General features: G+C 41.9%; 1 protein-coding gene and 1 pseudogene across 4 annotated transcripts in view; both read left to right on the forward strand.

Moving 5' to 3' along the window:
- LOC109464467 (FERM, RhoGEF and pleckstrin domain-containing protein 2-like) overlaps positions 1–10267 on the forward strand; it is a 34487-nt gene extending 24220 nt beyond the window's left edge. For 3 of the 4 annotated variants that reach the window (XM_019761456.1, XM_019761460.1, XM_019761457.1), the window contains exons 13-29: positions 457–683; positions 1204–1262; positions 1559–1589; positions 2166–2299; positions 2454–2535; positions 2828–3014; positions 3920–3970; positions 4134–4192; positions 4516–4587; positions 4915–4983; positions 5432–5521; positions 5812–5894; positions 6236–6333; positions 6513–6694; positions 6947–7054; positions 7178–7329; positions 7969–10267. In XM_019761456.1, the coding sequence (XP_019617015.1) occupies positions 457–683; positions 1204–1262; positions 1559–1589; positions 2166–2299; positions 2454–2535; positions 2828–3014; positions 3920–3970; positions 4134–4192; positions 4516–4587; positions 4915–4983; positions 5432–5521; positions 5812–5894; positions 6236–6333; positions 6513–6694; positions 6947–7054; positions 7178–7329; positions 7969–8041 (1757 nt within the window). In that variant the 3' untranslated portion in view covers positions 8042–10267. The remainder of the gene's footprint in view (positions 1–456; positions 684–1203; positions 1263–1558; positions 1590–2165; positions 2300–2453; positions 2536–2827; positions 3015–3919; positions 3971–4133; positions 4193–4515; positions 4588–4914; positions 4984–5431; positions 5522–5811; positions 5895–6235; positions 6334–6512; positions 6695–6946; positions 7055–7177; positions 7330–7968) is intronic. The other variant, XM_019761458.1, reaches the window with a different exon arrangement.
- A 5682-nt stretch (positions 10268–15949) lies between these two features.
- On the forward strand, positions 15950–17970 carry LOC109464488 (annotated as a pseudogene).
- The last annotated feature ends 306 nt before the right edge of the window (positions 17971–18276 follow it).

Genomic DNA, 18276 nt, shown 5'->3' on the forward strand with positions numbered 1-18276 from the left:
CCTTGGTGCTGGACGTGAACCTCGAGCTCAAGACAGAATGTCATATTGGAGCAGTGTTGTCAGCTTTGTGCTTGCCTCTTATTACCTTAGTAGTGTGTATACTGGTATGTACACATGTTTATACATGTATGTGTACATGCCAGTATACAGATTACAATACACACATATATACGCACACACACACACACACACATGCTGGCACACTTATGCACACAAACAGTCAACACCCTGAAGTCCCTGGGTAAGTTAAGTCTACAGTTACTTCATCCATCTAGCTTGCTCATAGATTAACATATAGCCTGGTTACCAGACCTGTTATAGCTCCAAGTCCTACATCCTCTATTTGTGGAGAGGATGTAGGACTCAGGAGCTATCATAGGTCTGGTAACCAGGCTAGGATTAACAAGAATGGAAACACAAATAACCTAAGTCGAAACTTTCCCCCGCCTACAACAGACATAATTCCCGAGACGCCCACCAAAGTGCGTAAGATCGACCCTTCCTCCATCGGCGACATCCCAGGCAACGTGAGCGCGGAGAAATCCCCGGTGCTCAGCCCGCTGTCGTCGGTCTCCACGTCCCCACAACCCTCCGTCATCAGCCCGGACAGAAGTCCGCTGGTGACGGCGGCGCCCGCTCCAGAAGAGGAAGAAACAAGAAAGAAGGTACTAAAGAACACCAAGGTAATAATGATGTGACAAGGACCTTACACACCGTCCTCCAATCATCTGGAAAATAAGGTCCATCAATCTACATAGGGTGCATGGTAATCACAACATGGTTAATTAATTACATTTTCATGATCTTTGCATGTTTATAGAAACCTGTGTGAACCTGCATGAAAAAGTTGTTTAGTCACATACCAGGACATGTACATACAGTTCCCCTTTGAAGCTGAATTCTCTGGGGAGTATGACCTGTATACAAATGTCCAAACGTAAAAAAAATGTGGTTAACAAATCCCTTCAATCTATAACAAAGTTTAAAGGCAAACATATAAAAATTATCCATGTTATAGTGGTGAATGTGGTTAATAAAATCCATTCAATCTGTAACAAAGTTTGAAGGCGAATAACATTAAAAAATTATCATATATTATGGTGGTCACAAAGATGCTTTGATTTTCCTTTATGTACCAATGTAGTCTTCTTTTCGTACTTCAACAAGTTTTTGTTACTTACTAAGTGTGGTCTTGCCTTTCAGCGGTACCCAGCAGACAAGGCCTACTACATTGCCAAGGAGCTCTTGTCAACTGAAAGAACGTAAGGGACATTTTATTGTCTTACGAAATCCTCAAGATGCCAAGTAAAAATGATATGTTTCTGTTGTCTATGTACGTGTAAGTGTAGCTATGTGTAGAAGATATATTGGATGAGGAATGACAGAAAAATAGAATGTTTTCCTTATCCCTTCCAAATGTTCAATGTAATGAAGATATCATGCTGCAGTACCGTGCTGAAACACAAGGAGGCACAATAACACAGCTGCTTTATGACCATTTAATTTAAGTTAAATACCAGGTTCTTGTATAAGTTTTAAACATTTTGTCTCTTTACAGGTACCTTAAGGATCTGGAAGTTATAGTTGTGGTAAGAAAGCCTAATACTTCTAGTTTATGTTTTTATCCAGGATTGTTTAAAATTCTTGAAATATAAACAGTATGATGACCATTGTTATTTCATTCTTTCAACAATCACTACAAATTAAGCAACTGTAAGCAAAGAAATAATTCCTGTGTCATCTCTAGTCATAGTTACATTCAGATTCCATAGTGGACATTATGATTATTTGCATATATTGAAATTCCAATTCCAAATGTACAATTCTTTTCGTAGCTGAATACAATATGCTAAGGCATGCTATAAATCAGGAAAAGTTTTCCCTATTTATGTTTACCGAAGGAAAACATTATTTTTGCTACATTTCCTCTTCTCCAAATGAAAAAACTAGACTGTCTGTTACCATGGTAACTAGTGTTGGGTTACATCATGTTGCAATTTTATAGCAGGAGGGATTTAGACTCCTGTCTGACCATATACATGTATATGAATGTGTTTGAGTAAGAATTAACAGAGCAGACCATGTGCAAAGGTAAACATTATGCATTTGCCTTGCAAATGTTACCTTTTTTAGCGTCTTATTCCATTTCTTCTCTGTGTCCCCAGTGGTTCAGGAATGCGGTTATCCAGGACATGTCCATCACAGAGTCCCTGGCTCACCTGCTGTTCGACAACTTCGACCCGCTGTATGAGTTCCACAGGGGCTTCCTGAAGGAGATAGAACAGAGAATGGCACTGTGGTGAGTATGTGTGCTGTGTGTGACTTAACTTAAGACAACTGGCTGGCCCCTATTCTTGGCTGATTTCCAGAAATTTCCCTAAAAAAAATTCATGCTGGCTAGTTTCTTGGAACTTGGTTTCCTTTCTAACCAGCTAAGTTTGTGTTTTTACCAGGGAGGGGAGGTCCAATGCACACCTGAAAGGGGACTATCAAAGAATCGGAGACATCCTACTGAAGAACATGAAGTCACTCAAGGTAGGCACACTAAGCACGTCAGCAGAACGCACTGCTGTGGTCACTTTTTTGTCCCCTACAATGTAATTATTACATATTGAAAGAATAAGTAAAAAAGGTGACTTTTAATTGATAATTATTGTTGTATAAAGAAGTAAGCTGTTCAAACAAGCTTTTGTTCTCAAGACAAAGCTTAGTACATGTACATTTTTGATAGCTAGTAGTAGTACATTTTGTACTGCAATACAGTGGTGTTATAGCTTAAAGCTTACAGCCAAGCACTCCAGGTCACCCATGCTCCTCTCTTCCCTAGCTGTACATGCAGCACATTGAGAAACACGAGGAGATTCTTCTGGAGATGGAGAAGGCCACCAGGAGGAACCAGAAGCTGGAGAACGTGTACAAGGAGTTTGAGATGCAGAAGGTGTGCTACCTGCCGCTCAACACCTTCCTGCTCAAGCCGGCACAGAGACTGCTACACTACCGACTCATCCTGGAGAGTGAGTAACATTTCAGCTCAAGAAGAATTCTTCTTTGGTCATCCTCATCACGAGCTGTAGCAGGAGAAGTTCTGTTTCCAGTACTGTTTGTCAATCGTTGCAGACAGAAGTTCAGGTCCTTGTAGACCAGTTTCAGATTCTATTAGTTCTTTTAAGAGTTGTAGTTGGATGACTGATCCTCCTTTTTGCATCCGGAAACCAAAGTAAGAGTCGTCCAGCTGAATCTCTATCATGAGTAACAGAATCTCTTTTTACACAACCAAGTGTTTTATTCAACCAACGTTTTGGTGACCGTCTGTCACCTTCCCCAGGGTAAGGCCACACCAAGTAAATTTTATGGATGACGTCCTTTGGAGACCCTAAATCTAATGCGAGCGGGCGAAAAAAAAACAAGAAGGGCCCTAAAAAACAAGAGGCCTAGATCAGAAAAATACTAAGAGACGACAAATGTTAGGACACAAATTGAATGAGGTGACACAGTGTAACAAGCAAGAAGTCTTTTATTCATCACCAAAACAGCAATTAATCAGGTGGAACAGCAGTTGTCGTCCTGTCCTGTTTCCGCGTTACGGGTTTCACGTCAATCACGACGATTTCCGGCACTGTCCTGACTCTTTGGTCATAGTTATAGGAAGCGGAATTTCTTGTTTTTTTTTCTAGGAACAGGCCAAAACCAATGCGCGCGTGGACGTCATCCATACAATTTACTTGGTGTGGCCTAATTGGGAACACATCTATAGCAGTGACACCTGTGCTGTACAATGTGAACCATGTCAGAATACCACCCATTAAAGTTGTCTATTTTATTTAAATTTCATCCTCATTTTACTCATTTTAAAACATTGTGCTGTCAAGAACACCTGTAACAAGAAATATAAATTTTACCTTTATTTGTTTTCTCACAGGACTTGTGAAACATTACCCCGTGGATCACAGGGACTACAAGGACTGCAGAGGTCAGTGTTTCTGATTGTTTGTGTGTTAGGCCTAACCAGTTTGAATTGTTTGCTCTCAGATTTACTCAACTAAAAAGATAATACTAAGCCAGAAGAATGAGGTAAAGTCTGAAGTCCACAAAAGCTATCTCAAGAAAGTCCTTTTGTTCCCTTTTTCTTGCAGCTGCCTTGGCTGAAATCATGGAGGCCACCAGTAATGTCCAGGACAGTATGAACAGACTGGTGAGTGTATAAATGTTATAACACATGTTATAGGTACTAGCAATGTGCTCCATATATGAAATTCAGTACATTGTAATGTATTTCTGAAGTGTTGTCTTTAGCTGTATCTGTGTTGAACAATTATTCAAAGGTGGCAAAAATTTTTTACGCAAATTATAAGTGTAGACAATTAATTAGAGTGCAAAGTACGAAGAGATATTATTCAAGAATGCCATCACTGATATTTCATAGTACAATTTTATTGTTCTGTGTAAAAAAGACAGAGATTTCTGTGTGCATTGGGTATGGATATGTTGTTACAGCATTTTGTTGTTTGCCCACAGGAGAACTTCCAGAAGCTGACTGAGCTGCAGAGAGACTTAGTGAGCTGTGACAACCTGGTACAACCTGGCAGGGTACGGTGTAACCTTCCACAGTCTGCATGTAGACAGTAACTTTTCTATATGCTGCATAAGCCTATCTCAGAAGTATGGCCTGAGCAAGAATTCATTTTTGCTGAGTTTCTTTGAGGATATTGATACATGTAATCTGTAGTAAGTTGGGAGGGTGTATAATGGATATGAAATGTACAGTTTGTGACCTCTCAATTTTATTTACACCTATTTTAAAACTGAATATTGTGCTATTTATTAAGATGGAGTTGCGTAACCATGGTTCTTACCAGTGCATACAGCTGAGTCAGTAGATTTCTTCATGTACAAATTATTTCTCCCCCCTTGTAGGAGTTCATCAGAGAAGGTTGTCTTCACAAACTGTCAAGAAAGGGCTTCCAACAGAGGATGTTTTTCCTGGTCAGTATGGTAAAATTACTCTGGTAGCTTAGTTATATTTACAATACTAGTATATTGTTTTTGCTGAGTTTCTTCTTCCTCTTCCGTTCCAAACAAATAAAGTCAATGACCTGGACTAGATGTCTGTCACCATGGTAACTGGTGCTGTAGCAGACAATCTGTGGTGTTGGGTTACATTATGTAGCAGAACAGAGTTTGAGAGCCTGCTCACCATACATGTACATATGAATGTATTTGTTGTATTTGACTTTGAGTAAGAATGAACAGTGCAGTACATTACTTTGTTGAGCTAGGCCATGTGAAGGTAAACATCATGCATTTGCTCTGCGAATATTACCTCTCTAGTTCCTTGTTAAATTGGATGGCTGTTTAATGAGTAACTGTATTATGTACACACGTGGAGATACACGTCCTTGCTAATAGATATTTTTTTTATGTTTCTCTCCAGTTTTCGGATATGATCCTGTACACCAGTAAAGGTGTGACGGCTACAAACCAGTTCAAGGTGCATGGACAACTGCCTGTACAGGGCATGGTGGTGAGTTAGGAATACACAATCATGTACATACATCTTACACAGTTTGTGTTGCTAATGTTGTTGTCGTTTGTACATTACAGGCATGGGACCTGTGCTTAAGTGTTTAGGGAGAGAGGTCCAACGCACTGTCAATAAAAGTTAAAAAAGAAAAGAAAAATTGCCATGACCCTATACTTTACAGTGTCACCACAGCAACAGATGCACATACATGTAGGAATGTATCTTCGTATCTCATGTATTTCTTGTCAGTACCAGTGTTGTTGATAAACCCTATGTTACTGTACTTTCAGGTTGAGGAGAGTGAGATGGAACGTGCTGTAGCCAACTGTTTCACCATCTACAGCACCAACAAGTCAGTGGTGGTGGCAGCAAGGTACGGTCTCCTGTAACCAGTTTCAGTAAATAAGGTTCTTAAAACAGTTAACCTGAAAAGTGTTTCCTATATAAACTATAAGGGCTGAAAATTACAGAGTCTGTTGTATTTGAAGGCAGCAGTCTACACAATGTGTATTTTGAAAATTGATAAAAAATCTATTTGCATTTTTGATCAAGCTAAATTTCTTATCAGGTTCTTTCACTTGGATATCGTATGTTGATGCATCTTTGGCTGATGCTCCTGAAATTACAGTGTGTGTAGATCTGGCATCCTAGAAGAAATATCCATAGAAGTAACTCCCATTCATTATGTTGGTTACTTGTGAACTTTCCCTACAGTACGACGGAGGAGAAAGACAAGTGGATGGAGGACATCAATGATGTAATCGTCAATGCAGCCGAAAGAGGACTGGGTTCACAGGATTCGTCCTTCAGCAGTGAGTAGATAAAAATGTCACATTTAGAGCTGTGTATCTTTTGGTGAAAAGACTTTAGCCATTAGCCATAGGAGTTTGTATGCCCATGGTAGCTAATGGACACTCTTCTGGCCAGTGGACACTGCCTTGCCACCATATGATCTGCTTGGAGATTAGTCATTTTTATCTTCTGTGTGCAGGGTCGTCAGACGAGATGGGAGCAGACCGAGAGGACGGTCAGGATGAGTCAGAGGATGACGTCCACTCTCCGCGGGGGTCGCTGGACCGTACCCACACCCACCACCGCGCCAACACCACCATGCACGTGTGCTGGCACAGGAACACCAGCGTCAGCATGGCAGACCACACCAAGTCTGTCGAGGTCAGAGGGTTACTAAGAATTTTTATGTTTACCGAAGGAAAACATATTGTTTTTACTTAGTTTCTTCCAGTCTTCTTCTTCCGTTCCAAACAAATAACATCACCTTGGTAACTGGTGTTGGGTTACATAATGTTGCAAGTGCCATGCAGAACTGAGTTCAAGAGGGGCTGCATGGTCACCTTATGTATGTGTTGGTTTGAGTAAGAAAGTTTATTTCATAAGTACAAAGTATGTCATCTTTTTCTTCCACAGAACCAGCTGAGTGGATATCTTCTGAGAAAATTTAAGAACAGCAACGGATGGCAGAAGCTTTGGGTCGTCTTCACCAACTTCTGTCTGTTCTTCTACAAGACTCATCAGGTATGTTTTGTCTCAATCCTTTATGCCCCCCTCCCACCCTTATGTCACCAATAGTGTTGAACCTCTCATAATTTCCTGGAGTACATGTGTTGTTAAGAGTCTGACCGTGTGATTGGTTTACAGGATGATTACCCCCTGGCTAGCCTGCCCCTGCTGGGTTACCAGGTGTCGACGCCTGGAGAAACTGACAACATCCACAAGGACTACGTCTTCAAGCTCCAGTTCAAGACACACGTGTACTTCTTCCGCGCAGAGAGCGAGTACACCTTCGGCAGGTCAGTTCTTCTTTTTCTTCTTCTTTCATTTTAAGGCAACTGCCTTCAACTTAAGCTGAAAATTCTTCTACCTGTAGTTTTTGTGGCTAATACAAGATGAGGTTTGCCAGGCCTCCACCCAAGATTGATGACAAGGCAGGGTTTGAACCCGGGACCTCTGCCGTCACGCCACACGGCCCCAATTAATTCAAAGTGCCATTGCAAAGATGTGGTTTGTATGTTCAAGTTCAAGAGTTCAAGTCCAAGATGGATTTATTGGTTTTTCGCAGTTAAAAACAACTAAAATTTAAACCAATTTACAAAACATCGGAACATTAAAAGAACAGATTTGCAATCTAATATAAGTTATATAGGTGAACGATTAACAAACCAATAAAGATACATGTTTCATCCATTATAAATTCCTGTACTACATTTGATCCAGAACACTGTACTAAGAGTCAGGGGTTCAGTCCATGGTTATTGAGTAGTTGGTCCATAAACGGTATAGGCGAGTTCTTATATCTATTTGTTCTTGCTCTCGGACAGTCTAGCATCTCGCTGTTTCTATTACTACGGCCTGTTATTTGTGATCTCTGTGGAGGTAGCCAGCCTCTGTACTGTATGTGATGTGTGTGTGTGTGTATATGTTGTGTGCAGGTGGATGGAGGTGATCAGCAGTGCCACCTTCTCAGCCAGTCGAACCCGCATCTTCAGCAGGAAGGAGAGTTAAACCGACGGGGTGGCAAAGAAAGAAAAGAAGAAAAGAATCACAACAAAAAGAAAAATGAAATTGGATGATAACACTGAAATAAAGACCTCGTGGCTTTAGACAAACATGATTTCCTAACAGCAAGTTATTGTATACTGTAATACAATTTGAGAAAAGATAGTCATATGGAACATACACCCAAAGTTGTGTCCTCCTCATCTCAAGTTTTGACTTCTGTGAGTATAAACTGACATTTCAAGTGCCTCTAAAGCCAAGGAAGCCTAAGCACATCTTGCCATGCTTTTTATGGTGTCTGTATTAGTTCTAAAAAAAAATGTTATCTGTAAAAGGCAAGTTGTCTGATGTCTGTCCGTCCACATAGTGGTAGGACAGTTTTGGCTATGCCTCAGGGGCGGAGCCAGTTTTTATACATGTCATGTATCTGTCTACATGTATTCATATGCACTACAGTGGAGTAGACAATTGGGGTAGATTTTAGAGTAGTTTGTATTTTACTGTTGTACATTAATGTAAGCTATAGAACAAAAATGCAATGATGCACTCACATTGAATCAGCTGCATGTTTGTGTTCACAATATGCAAGTGCCATACATCAAGGTCTTAGTGAAAAATAAGGAAAACATCATGTTCATAACATGCATGTACAAGTGAAGTGAGTTACTAATCATTTTCATGGTAATCAGTTCACTTAGAAGAACTGACAAAATTTTCTAATGATAGAGGCCCTATTTGTGTAATTGAAAAGATTATGGCATTCATAGTTTTGTAACAATAGATAACCATATTTACATAATGGGTATTCATACTAGAGACAAATAGATTTTTATATGTGCATGTATACTCTTGTACATGTAATTCCATCTTGACTTGTATCCTAGAATGTCTGCAAGAAAGGATTCAGCCCAATGGACTTTAACTCCCTGAGTCTTAAAGATTATAGGTGATTCTTATAACTTACAATCAGAGCTTGTAATGACCAGATTATGACAACACTGAGTCACGTGGTTGATACTCGATACAAGCCATCATGGCATGACATTGGAACCATAAGTGTGAAAAAATAAGTCAGTATTGTCAGAACACTTTTGTAGTTTCACAATAACATGTTATGTAGACTCTACATGTATTTATCATTTACCATTATTGAACTGCAAGCCTTTGTTTCTTTCTAAACAGGAAGGGATTTTGTCATATTTAAGAAGCTCAGATTTAATTTGCAGTTAGTAAGAGATGTAGCAGCTGTGTTGTCTTGAAGAGTCAACTGTGATTTCTTCTCATGTATAGTGACCATTTCTGAATGTACAAATGTGGTGAAGGGCATAAGAATGGTGCAGGCTAGTAGTGTGTTTAGTCCTGCTAGTATTGCACTAAGAGAGTGTTTGTAATCTGTGTCCTGAATTTGGTGCCATGTTCTTCAACCCATCAGCCACCCAGCATGTGGGTAAAATGTACTGCACCTGCGTGGAACCCGTAGTACTTTGGCAGAACATCTAATATAAGGTCATATTCATGCATATATGGTTAACATCCCATCTGTAGTTTCCAAATGTTGTGTCTCAAAAGATATCTTCTACAAAAGGCAAAAATTCTGATGCAACGTTGACCAAACATCCAACGAAAACCGTGAAAAATCAGTGTTTCGCGGAGGTGCAGTACGTTCTGCCAACGTGCTTAGCTACCCAAATCTTCCCACACCCCAGACTGGCTACTCACCCCCCTCCCCATATGGTCCAGGAAGCTCAGAAAGAGCTATCATACTGTTACATGTTGTAAGACCCAATAAGATTGCGTTATTGTTATGAATGAGTTCTTGTGTTGTATCAAATGATTGTAACAAAAGTACCTGGAGCATATTTGTGTTGTAGTTGGTATTACAGTATGTTCTTGTTATACTGGCTTGATGAAGGAGGCTATTACCAGATTGTGATAATGTTTATCAATAGTACTTTTTTGTAATTGACTATAGGAGTCCTGAATGAGTAATGTTGCTACATGATTGACATATTTCCATACCTTTTTGACAAATAGTATTCCCTTAAAAAATAGTCGACAAGAACCTGTTATATATTTTCTAACTATGATCAACGGTTATTGCAAGTAAGAAGTTTAGGCCTAGGTGGCAACAACAGTTTTTGACACCTAGTTTGAAACTGATTCATTTCTTTCTCAAGCTTTTAATTTTTGAAACACTATTTTTTTTTAAACTTTTATGTTGAAGTTTTACATCCACAAAATTCCATGGCAAAAAAAACGACCTGTAATACATGTAGTCTATCTAAGCAGGATTGAATACACTCAGATAACATTTTTGACCCCCCCTCCCTTATTCAGTTAACCCCCGGCCCCCATTGCTTCATTTTTATCATTACTGCCTCCCTCCACTTCTTTAATGGAATAACCCCTACATATGTGGACTTTAGGACCAGTACTGTATTCTTTGCTCAACCAAATGTCTGTGATAACGTTAAGTGCTGATAATAGTGATATGAGCAATAGACAGATGAGTGGAGTGTCAACAAAAACCTAGACATCTAGATTTGAAGTTGATAAGTACACATGCTTCAGTTACTGGTTATTTTGAGAAGTGATGTTTTCAGTATGTTTTGACAATTTGATGGCAGGTGACTTTTAGTCATGACATAAGTACATTGTATATCTGTCTTAGTTTTGGTTTATACATGATACTAGTATAACTTGAAAGCTTGCGAGAATAGCACTGAGTAATTGATTTTGCTTTAACACTACGCCTGTACATTTTCTGGCTTTATAACATAGGCACACCCCAATTCTGGTAATCTACATGGTGTATTCAGTAGACTGGACATGCTTTTGCAAAGGAGGACAAAATCTATTTGTGTGCTGAAGTTGTAATAATGTATTTACTGCTTTTATTTTCGAGTGCGATGGCAAGTATACAGTTGGGAACTAGAACAACTGGTGGTGTAGCCTTGACGATTCTCGTTCCCAGCCCCCGCAGAGGTGATCCTGGGAACGAGAGTGGTCTGGAGAGACAGTCGTCTTTCATGTGTAACATTTTCTGTTCGTTTTTAATCTACAGGGGGTGATTTTAAACATGGTTTATTTATGTTGTGTTGACTCAGGATCCAGTTGATTTCATTGGTTTTGACACATGTCCATTTTCTGTCCAGGATTACACTAAAAGTTCTCATGTATCTTGGCGTCTTGTCTTGTATGAGTCTGTGTTTTCGTGTATGTATCGGACTGAATATTCTTGCCCTTTAAAGTCGCTACAGCATATTAAAGGAGCACCACTTGTACAATATTGCCTTTAAAAAGTGTGCTTGATGACAATGAATTTTGTGGGGTACGAGTGGGGTAGGGGGGAGAGTAGAGGAAGGGTACGAGTGGGGTAGGGGGAAGATGGAAGGGTACGGGTGGGAAGTATTTTGTCGCACATGTTCGTTATTTTTTTAATTTTACACAAGAGATTTACTAACTTCATCGAACTTTAGGTTTTGACCGTCTATCATTTTCATCAGTGCAATTTTGAATGGTTCACTTTGCACTGTTCAAAGCTAGCCTGTTACAGGTTCACTGTGCACTGCACTGAAGCTAGCCTGTTACTGGTTCACTGTGCACTAAAGCTTCAGTACACAGTGAACTTCATGGTCGTGTGATCATTGTAAGATTTTGATCCCCTGGTGATGCTAATGTTGCAGCGCGTTGCGTGACAAGACTTCGTCTCTTGTTGATGATCTCAATGCTACACTGCTTTGCATCCCCGTTGTTTAACCAAGTTGAACAATGCGCCAGCTAGCATGATGAAATTCGCATTGCTGTAAACCTATGCTGTAAACCTATGTATCAGAACATCAGTTGATTGATCTAAGGTTTAAAACATGTGAGCGGGATATCGTTCCATTGCCCGTCGACTGAGCAAGGCGATTTAAATCTCATTGGTCTGAGCTTTACACTATTACAGACTTAATCTTTTGTTGGACGTCTAAGTATACATAAGATTTGCAGTGCCGTCAGTCAGTGGTGTAATCCGGCCTTCACGATTTCAAGTGAACTGGTCAGTGACCCGCGACACACGTGTTAGCACACACAGCCGCCTCAGGCTACAGGAAAGTTTCTTAACAACCTGCACACAGAGGGGCTCGGCAGTTGCTCTGAGGGACGCGGGTCCAACACTGGTGCTACTGAAGCTTGCCTGTCCTGATTTCGGAAGCTTGTTGTGTGTTGGCTGCACTTCTCTGCTGAACAGGCGTCTCAACTTTTCACACACAAAGGTACGTACTTCGTCTTATAAGAAGATACAGTCAGCTTGTGGTGTTTAAGGTTTAAATATACAGCAATTAGAGAAAGGAAAATGATCCCCAATGACGTAAATGTACATGTGGTTCTGTGGTGGGTTACAGAGTTTTTCGCGGTCATGGAACAAGCAATATGTTGGATGAAATGACAAGAAATGACGGTTGAAGTATAATGTGTGTGTGCCAACTTGATATCTATGAAAAATATGCCTGATTAGCTGACCTCTAAATCTATTTACTTTCCATAACGCACTTGTCTAACAGGTGACCCCCTGGAGCAATATTTGAAAACATCAGCGCGTTGATAGAACACAGCCCTGCGCATTCATAATAGAATTAGCGATTTAGCCTAAGCCAGGGAACCAGGGAACTTTCGAATCTTAAAGTACAATTTGGATCAGAGAAATGAGTGATTCACAGTATGTAATTGCAGTAAATGCTATACCAGAGGCTACTCAAGCGATCTCTTTAATAGGTGTTGTCTGAAGGCGCCTTTAGCCATTTTGGTATAAACGGTAACATGATGAAACACTTGAAAAACAGCTGGTTGTAGGATTCTAGAGACAAGTTATGTAGGGAAACAGTACACATAGCTTTACTAAAAAGATAGCCACTGCAACAAAGAAAACCAATTTTACGGGTCAGAAGAGCCTGTTTACCTTTCCTGATGGCAGATTATTGCAGGTGTTTACGAGTCATCATTAGGTGGCCCAAAACCATGTTATCATTAACGGTTATGGCAAGTTACCATAGAGAAACATTCTGCGTATTTACAACATTTCGTAGAAAGGATTAGATAAGGTACCACGACAGGACATAAAACATATATAGCAACCTGTACGTCCGGAGCCCTTGTTCGTGTAGTTACTTTTACGAGCCACCAACTGACTTAATAGCATGTTATTGTACCTTAACTTGGTGATAAAATGTAGTTGGGGTGATTTTTGGTCTTAACATAAAAGGATTTATCTATGAACTTTGCTGTATCACCATAGAGTTCTTGTTCCGTGAATTTTCCATAGCAAAAAAAAGTGTATGATCGCATCAAAGCAAGAAACATCTGAATCTGTATCTGTATAGTCGGTATAACCGCCCTTCGGCGTAACACACCAGCTAACTTAGGCATAACACACCAGCTAACATGGCGTAACCTGTCCGACCATGAGGGCAACGACCTTTCCCGGACAGGTCTTGTCTTGTCTTGTCAAGACAGATTTGAAAGACACCAAGCACATCATCTGTAGTCCCTATGCCTGAGGCATTATGGTCATTGAATGAAGACCTTTATTTTGGTCATTATGTACATATACTATAAGAAATCGCACCAATGATCGATGCTTAGCCGACGAAGCAAAATAAAACGAGAAATCGGAGATTTCAGAATTTTGAAGTGTTTGGGTTTTCGTGATTGTATTGGGACTGTGGAAGTGATGGTACAATGTCACCACATCTTTCCCTCCAAACAATCCACTACGATACGCTAGACCTAAAAGTTTTTCGTACAATTTTCTTGAGATTTCGTACAATGTAAGGAGAAAGTATTTCAAAGTCTTTTCAGTGGTTTGTGAGGGACAGTTCTTTGGTGGATTCTGAGAAATTGTGGTGCTTTTGGGTCAAGGATTTTGTCTTCAGATACAGAATACACGATAGCAAATTGTATTTCATTTTCATAGACGCTACACTTGCCTTTTGTAGGTTACGACAGAAGCTCGTTATGTACAGGCACGTTCCTTTCCCACACAAACACACAAGATCGTGTCTTTGGAACGTTTCCTTTGCGATTGATTAACCAAGCAGCATGTATATCTCACCAAACGGTAACCACACACGGTGGAACCCGGAGCTCACAACGGTCGATTGTCGCAGGCTCACACTACTGAAGCAGAAATACAGTGCAAGTTCATTTGCGGTGCATGTTGCCCGTCCGGTCAACTTGTGGGGCATGTAATCTGTGTTTGTTGATGCAAAAACAGTTCCTTTATTTGAGAAGTACAATGTAGATCGTGATAACCACTGAGTACGTTCTCGCATTTAATGTTATACCTCCTGGGCACAATATAAATTAGGAACACCCTATGACAGGTATTGCTTCAAACACCCACTGTGATACCTCTATACAGGGAATAGAGTTTTCATCGTAAAGTAGGTTTATCTCCTACTTCAACTGATTCAATTATCCTGACCTGCAGGGTGAAATGAATGGCAGGACTAATGACTGACTTACAAGGACAGAACCTGTCTGGTCATCAGTCTTCTGGAAGGAAAAATGAATGAACGAATGAAAGACCTTTATGCTACATTCATGCCTCGAAGGGCTACGCACTGGCCTGGTTACTAAACGTCAGTCTAGGGTAAATTTACCAGCCGACTCACGCACTGTAAAAATGGTACATACTGCTTTCTCTGCTTTATATAGCACTCAGTATTTGGGAAAGAGTATGGGAGTTAACACACACACCACTACCAGTGGACTAGCCCCCTACTGTAGTGATTGCACCGCTGTGTGGCCCAAAAAAGGAGATGGGCGCCGCCCTATGCGCCACTAGACGCGGGAATGCTCTTTAACTTTTTTAAACTCACTGTGTGATACCACTATTATTCTGGGCATGCGTGTGCCTTCTGACGATGCACGGCGTACTCCCGTAGGTTGACATGATAAGATCATAAGTTACCCGTTACACAATCTACATGTAACGGTAGGTTCTTTTCAAAGCAACGCGATCTCCAGACCACCTATTAACTACAATAAAGGAGAATTTATCGTCTACTGACCTCCAAGAAAATACGACATGTCTTACTTGAGCACGTGCTAACAAAAGAAAGAATGACTTGATTTACATTTCCAACAATGGTTAGAAAAGATAAGCCACTCCGGGAATATGTACATGTCCTCCAGCCACGATGAATTTGCTCTTACTGTTAAAGGGCAAGGACGCTATTGTACGAGTATACAGAGCTAGTTTTTTTTTTATATATATATTCCGAAACATGTAATCACAAGACGTGGTGACAACACACTCAAGTTTTTTCAACTTATATTAATGCCGCCACCAACACAGGGACAGTACAATATTTACACCTGAGCAAAGTGAGGAAAGTCGTGCAAAGTGCCTTTCCCAAGGGCACAAGATCGGTGGCATGTCAGGACTCGAACCCGCGGCCTCTGGTTCCGAGTCGAGAACGCTGCCGCTACGCCACACGACCCCACTGCTAGTTCTTTGCCTGGATGGGTTGGGTGAGGATCAGGCACCGTCACAGTCTGGATAGTCACCGCGTATCTAGAAAGTAGATTTGCCCCGGTCACGGTTCTAGATATGAGTGGACTATCTAGAACAGTGCCCGAGCATGGTACCGGTCTGGATAAAACACGGTTCTGGATACAACAAACAATTGATCGCTCTATGATTCATATTCCTGACTAGCTACTAAATACACAATATTTTCTTCTCCTTTCTTTTGTCATATTTCTTTCTTTCTTTCTTTAATTTTCTTTCTTTCTTTCTTTCTTCATCTTCTTTCTTATGCTACGGCTAGCATATTTAGACAAACACTCGTCATGATCTTCGAATAGTGTATCGGGTTCTTTCAAGGATATTCTACTCTGTAAAACGTGTTTTTGTGCCCCTTGTAGATGCAGTGCCAGCAGGTGTTCCGCATCATCCTGACCGCGGCGTTCTGTGTACTTCTCTGGGGCGGGCTGGTCGTGGCGTACGCCTACGGTCTGCGCTTCATCAACACCGCCGACGGCTACCTGTCCTTCGGCCTGTACGGCGCCATCTTGTTCTTCCACCTCGTCATGCAGAGCGTCTTCGCCCTCATCGAGAACCGGAGGATCAGAACAGAAGAGCTGCCCGACTGTAAGAACAAGAAAGTCGCCCTGTGCATCTCGGCGTACCAAGAGGACCCCTTCCTCCTGCGCAAGTGCCTGGAGTCAGCCCGTGACATTGACTACCCCGATCTCAAGGTCATTATGGTTATAGACGGAAATAAGAAGGATGACCTCTACATGAGGGAGATATTCATGGACGTGTTCGGCCAGGAGGCAGAAACGTGCGTCAGTCAGCAGAACTATCACGTGAAGGTCCCACTCAAAGTACAGCTGAAGATGGCATCCTTGAGCAAACCGTGTTCAGGGGTAGATACCGTGAAAAACGGGGGACCGATGGTAGTACACGGCACGAATAGGGTGTTGGAGGAGACGATACAGAACAACCGGTATGTTTGTGTCATGCAGAAGTGGGGAGGGAAGCGGGAGGTCATGTACACGGCTTTTAAAGCTCTAGGAAACACGGTGGACTACATCCAGGTGTGTGACTCGGACACCATCTTGGATTCACAGTGCACGAGAGAGATGGCGAAGATTCTGGTCGCAGACGAGTCCATTGGGGCTGTAGGGGGCGAGCTGCGAATCTGGAACCCTTCGGACTCGTGGATCTCGTTCCTCAGCAGCCTGCGCTACTGGATGGCCTTCAACATCGAGCGCGCCTGTCAGTCCTACTTCAACTGTGTGGGCTGCATCAGCGGGCCGCTCGGCTTGTATCGTAACGATCTTCTCCAGGACTTCGTCGACGACTGGTACAAGCAAACCTTCCTCGGAACCCGGTGTACCTTCGGCGACGACCGCCACCTCACCAACCGAATCCTCAGCCTCGGCTACGGCACCAAGTACACCCTCCGCTCCTTCGCCTACACGGAGACGCCCGCCCAGTACCTCCGCTGGCTCAACCAGCAGACCCGCTGGACAAAGTCGTACTTCCGCGAGCTGCTGTACAACGCCATGTGGTTCCACAAGCACCACCTGTGGATGGCGTACGAAGCCGTCGTGACGACGACTTTCCCCCTGCTGGTCACCATCACCGTGGTCCGCCTCTGCTACAGCGGCCTCCTCTGGAACATCATCCTCACCCTCCTGGTCATCCAGATCGTCGGGATACTCAAGTCCATCTACGCCAGCTTCTTGCGCGGAGACGCCGTGATGATGTACACATCCATGTACTCGTTCCTCTACATGACCAGCCTTGTTCCTATCAAGTACTGGGCCATCTTCACCATCAACAAGACCGGGTGGGGAACTAGCGGGAGGAAGAAGATCGTGACAAACTTCATACCGATCGTCCCTCTGATCACCTGGGGGTTGGTGGTCTTCGGGGGAGTGGCGTACACGGTCGCGATGGAGTCTTGGCTGGATCTGGACCAAACCAAGATCTTGTACCTCAGCATCGGGTTCGGCGTGTTGGCGGTTTACTGGTTCGTGATGCTGGTGCTGTCCAAGTGGAAGATATCGTACAGCGGTCCGATTGACGTGTTGAACAAACTGTGGAGCAGGCTCCGCAAGTGTACGGACCTCCGTCCGAAACGGCGAGTTGTCATGAAGATATTGCACGCAGTCCCGCACAACGTGTACCACGAGCCTGCCGGGCAGGGCCAGGCTGCAGAGGATTGTAACGTTTGAAACAATTTCAAGTCAGACCAGGTCGTAATAATTGCTCATTTGCGTTGTTTTCTTTTATATTTTGTCCCAAACGTCATTGCCGTTATGTTATTTGTTTGTTTGTTTGCTTGTTTTGTTTGAACGTAGGCAACCAACGACACCAGCGTTTAGAACAGCCTAGTCCTAGCTATATCCATTCTAAAATCGGAAAATACGCGAACATTGCCCACAAGCTGTGCTTATTTCCTAACCTGTTCATTAGTAACTAGTATCTAGCTTAGACTACCGTGCTTAGACTTGTTGTTACCGAATGTTGAAATGAAAGAATATAGAAAAGTAGAAGCTTGTTGTATACAGGATTGATACATGTCAGTGTCATGCCACAAGGATCGTAATTTTGCTAAACTTCATAATCGTGGACTCCGTGCGTACAAGTAATCATTTCTTCTCCAAACCTTGAGGTACTACATTAAGCATTTTTGTGTGTGTCAAAGAGTTATCCAAGTTGTTACATGAATGAAATAAAT

This window comes from Branchiostoma belcheri, unplaced genomic scaffold (assembly GCF_001625305.1).
Source record: "Branchiostoma belcheri isolate BF01 breed outbred unplaced genomic scaffold, Haploidv18h27 scaffold139, whole genome shotgun sequence".
Lineage (NCBI taxonomy): Eukaryota > Metazoa > Chordata > Leptocardii > Amphioxiformes > Branchiostomatidae > Branchiostoma > Branchiostoma belcheri.